The sequence below is a fragment of the Brassica oleracea genome, chromosome C3, assembly GCF_000695525.1.
Source record: "Brassica oleracea var. oleracea cultivar TO1000 chromosome C3, BOL, whole genome shotgun sequence".
Classification (NCBI taxonomy): Eukaryota; Viridiplantae; Streptophyta; class Magnoliopsida; order Brassicales; family Brassicaceae; genus Brassica; species Brassica oleracea.
The window spans coordinates 43,049,535-43,053,880 of NC_027750.1; the positions used below are offsets into that span (position 1 = coordinate 43,049,535).

General features: G+C 39.4%; 1 protein-coding gene across 2 annotated transcripts; it reads right to left on the minus strand.

Annotated features, from left to right (window-relative positions):
* Positions 1-838: 838 nt before the first annotated feature.
* On the minus strand, positions 839-2,382 carry LOC106332858. 2 transcript variants are annotated; one of them, XM_013771350.1, is made up of 3 exons: positions 2,202-2,382; positions 1,671-1,851; positions 839-1,178 (listed from the first exon to the last, which is right to left on the minus strand). In XM_013771350.1, the coding sequence occupies exons 2-3, from the start codon at positions 1,824-1,826 to the stop codon at positions 1,008-1,010; spliced, it is 327 nt and encodes a 108-aa protein (XP_013626804.1). In that variant the 5' UTR covers positions 1,827-1,851; positions 2,202-2,382; the 3' UTR covers positions 839-1,007. The 2 variants fall into 2 exon arrangements, with proteins under 2 accessions (XP_013626804.1, XP_013626806.1); XM_013771352.1 differs by having other exon boundaries at positions 2,157-2,382.
* Between the last annotated feature and the right edge of the window lie 1,964 nt (positions 2,383-4,346).

Below are 4,346 nucleotides of genomic sequence, written 5' to 3' on the forward strand. Positions count from 1 at the left end.
TTTATCAATCAATCCATGTTCGATTATGGGTTCTTAGGTTTTGAATTACCTTTTAACCTTAGATAATTGTTGAATCGGACCACCAAAGGAGTTGAGCCGCGAGCTGGACACGAACGGGACGCGAGCTGGAATGGATCGAGTCGCTTCTATCGGGTCGCGGACGTCCTTTGTTGCTTGACCGGGAACGCCTTGATCGTCGGACGCGAGCTTTCTGATGCTGTCGCAAACGAGGAAGAGGTCGCGTGCTGGAGCTGCTCTCGGGTCGCAAACGTCTGAGCTAGGATCAGGAACGCCTTGGGCTGAAGCTGATCGGGGACGCGAGGTAGAACAGATGCGGGAACAAGAGACGCGATCGGGGTTTAGGGTTCGTCGGATCGCCAGCTAGGGTTAGGGTTTTAGAGTTTTTCGATTTGGGTATTAGGTTAGGGATTTAGAGTTTCGTACTGATAACGTGTTATAAAAGTAATGGAAAAGTCTATCTTTATTCATAACATAGAATTTCCTTATATAGGAGATTACACCGTCATAGATAAATGGAAAGATTACAAATCATAATCTCTTGGTTATGAGCATCTACAATCTGGTTCATAACGAGGCTTACTTTTTAAAGTAATTTTTAATTTGTTGTTTTCCTAGCTTTCTGTGATACGCGAGAATCCAAATCCCTAGGTGATCAATTTTATCAACGAGATATTGCGCGTGTGTGTCAGATCGTCCTAGCCGGGCCGAAATAGTCTTGTTAAGGAAAATGTGAAATGTTGGCTGACCAAAATGTGATGGGTCATTTCACTGAAGCCAATATTGAACTCATGCAAACAATGAATATAGTTGGTTGTAAGTAGGTTAGGATATTTATATTAAAATTTATCAACCTCGTTATAATGTATCAGCAAAGTCTTCTCAATATGAACATCAGCATAAATACAATACAACACCGAAACACATTATAAAGAGTGATCTTTCTTTCAAATGAATTGACGTATCATTTCATATTTTTGCAAGGGAGATTAGCCTTGGAAGATTTGTTTTCTCTCGACCTCAATGAAATGTTTATCTGAATGAAAGCTTTTGGTGGCATTTTGGGTCCCATTATCTCCCTTGCATTGTAGCAACTGCAACTGAAGACTCCTGACAAGCTCATTTAGCTTCTGGATATGTCTCTCTTGCGATATGATGATCTGCAACAAATTGGTGAATATTGCAGTTGGATTCAATATTCCCCTGGGACAGAAACACGAAAAGAAAGCAGACTTTCGGACATATCAGCTATTGTAAATGGTAGAGTAAGACTGAAATACCTAAAGTGGGAACTATCCTATCAGAAAATAAAGTAAACATTTATCTGTCACCATTCTGCAACGTGTGTTATTATAAGTAAGGCTATAATCTCAGAAATCATATCATGTTTAGCTCCTAATCGAAAGTTTTGGATGCGGACCTATTACAAGGGTCACTGAAGTCTAAATCAAACGTGTGATCCTAGCGTTGCTACTCACTCCTGATCCACAGAAATAAGAGACAGTCTCAAGATAAAGGAAAATGTAGATTACTAAGAGAGAAATTGGTAGAGAAAACAAATATCCAGTTGTATACTCATGAGTTGTCTCTTAATAATCAAGCTATTTTCGTCGACAAGAAAACAAACACATAGAAATAGCTGGGACCAGTACCTTCTCTTTGACAGATTCTTCCCTGTCTGAAATTTTCTGCTGTTTCTGAGAGATGGTGGTGGGTGCATCAAGGTCAACGAGTGGTTGTCTCCATTCAAACTGAGAGGTGACTATAAGTATAACTAGTAGACAGACGAGCATGATGGGCTTGGACATTGCTAATTCAGTTGTTTTAAAACAGCTGTTCCAAAGGAATCAGCCAATCCCATGAAAATCATATACACAATAGTAGAGTCCCAAACTCCATTTCAAGCATAGCCAGAGGCAAAAGTTGCCAAGAAAATTGTAAAAGAAGAAAATAAATATATGCTTGGATTCACAAGAAGAAATGAACTCTCTCTCTCTCTCTCGAGCTAACTTTTGTTATGAGTTTCAATAATCTTCAACTAATAAAGTCAAGCAAATAGCACATTAAGAACTACCTACCCAGGTAAGGGTAAGGAGAGATGATAAGGAAAAAGTTTCCATTTTTATTTACACACATACATCAGCGAAAACCCAACAAGGCGATTAAGATGATCTCCAACTTACAGAGCGAATTTGGCCACACTTCATGGTCGACGACCTCTCTAGGGGTTTTCTGTAAAATGGTGAAATCGATCGAGATCTTTTTGAAAGTGATTCGAGAATAAAGTGCTTTGGCGGCGGGATCAGGAACACCCTAATGAATGAGTTTTGTGTTATTAGAAGAGAAATGCAAAACCTTAAGAGGATGAATGGCTCTTTGGTTTCTGGGAAAGGAATAATGTTTCCTTTTATAAATCAATCGGTGGATGTACATAACCGGTCCGGTCCATAACCGGTATATACACTTAGAGAGAGACGGCCCAACCAAAGAGAGAGAGAGGCGGCCGCGAGACTTGGAGAGGAGAGAGAGGCGGGTACAACTTGTCTATTTCCTAATTCGTTTATGTTTATGATTTGTAATCTTTCCTATTATTGTATTTCCATTTATCTCTCTTGTAACCCCTATATAAAGGGAACACTTATTCATTAATAATATACAGAAACTTACAGTTCTAAATCCTAAGTTTCACAACACGTTATCAGCACGATAGCCTCTAACACCCTGAGCCTAAAACCAAATAGCTAAAACCCTAAAACCCTAAATGAAAAGGAATCTGCCTCGGAACTTCGAAGAGGCCGTTCTCCCAAACCGTGAGGACCCAGAAAACGATCAAGACATGAAATCGAAGACCTGGCCGAGATGAATCAGTCAGTGCAAACCGCTTGTCGATCTGACCACCGACGCGCCCTCACGCACAGATACAATGCGCGCCGATTTGCTTTGGAACCCTAATCCGAACCCGACGATACCGATGAACCCTAATCCGTTTGCGACTCCGTTCCGGCTCGCGTCCAAGACAGATAGTGTCCAGCTCGCGTTCTGATCGTGTCTAAGCTCGAGGTTCATTCTTGGTGGTCCGGTTTCTACAAACAACTAAACTAAAGGTATTTCGAATTCTAAGAACATAATGAATCGAATTTTGTTGATTGTAAAGTATGAAACCTTAAAATATAATCTCTAAGATGAAAGCCATTGGATAATAGATCAATCCCTAAGCGAGTAAATCGAAGCTCTATAAGTTCGATCCCCAAACCCTAAAAATCGAGACTTGTTCATACTCGTGGCCATATGGCCTTTTTGCATTCATACCATAACTTAATCACATTGATTGATTGCAATTACACTTAGACTTATTCTAGAAATGGTGTTGAATTGAATCAAATAGGTTGCTCATACCATAACTTAATCACATTGATTGATTGCAATTACACTTAGACTTATTCTAGATGGTGTTGAATAGAATCAAATAGTCGTGTGGCTTAATCTTTTCTTGGCCGATAGGTTTGCTTGTTTTGATTGCATCATGAACTGATAGAAACAAACAATGTTATGATTGCAATTACAAGACAAACTAAATGCATAAAAACGAACTAGTTTGCATACATGGCCGTGCGGCTTGCTCATTGGCCGTGAGGCATAGATCTTGGCTGTGAAGGCTTGTTTGATTGTTTGAACATAAAACCCTAATCGTTTAAACATTAAAAACTATTCCTAAAAGAACTAAAAATATTAATCTATAACTACAGATGGTTTACCCACGAAATTATACACTTTATGGTATGACCGGATTGGCCATCCTGGTCCAAAACGTGATGCGAAATTGATATTGGAAAAGACACAAAGAGTTATCCCATAGAATCTCACGTGTGTAGCATAAACAAAAGGGAAACTCATTAGGCGATGATGTCCCAAGGCACTTAAAGATTATAGTATGTCCATGAGGGGACAGTAAGGACAAATCTGCACATGTCCATACTCTATATAGCTTGGCTGAATCCTTTTATAAATATGTATTGGCCATTACCCATAGGTCTAAACTCTCAGTCCAAGGCTTGGGGACACACGAATTTACATGCATCTTAACTAATAAGCATCAGACCATTAAGTGAGCATAGATATTCTCATCTCAAATTTATTACGGGTCATATGCCAGACATATAACATCTTGAGATATTTGGATAAGCCACCACAAATATATGTGCCGTCTAAGATGGATCCTTAGAAGAGGATGAGGATGGGGATATATGTTGGATATGAATCTCCCACAAATAATGAAGTACTTTGAGCCAAATATGGGTGATCTATTTAGTGGCCAAGAACACGGATGA

Bases quoted from the DNA above. Each gene is read 5' to 3' on its own strand.
- LOC106332858 (XM_013771350.1), bottom strand. From the start codon at position 1,826: ATGTCCAAGCCCATCATGCTCGTCTGTCTACTAGTTATACTTATAGTC. The intron at 1,179-1,670 runs GTACTGGTCCCA...AATTTGTTGCAG, and splicing joins AAGAATCTGTCAAAGAGAAG to ATCATCATATCGCAAGAGAG.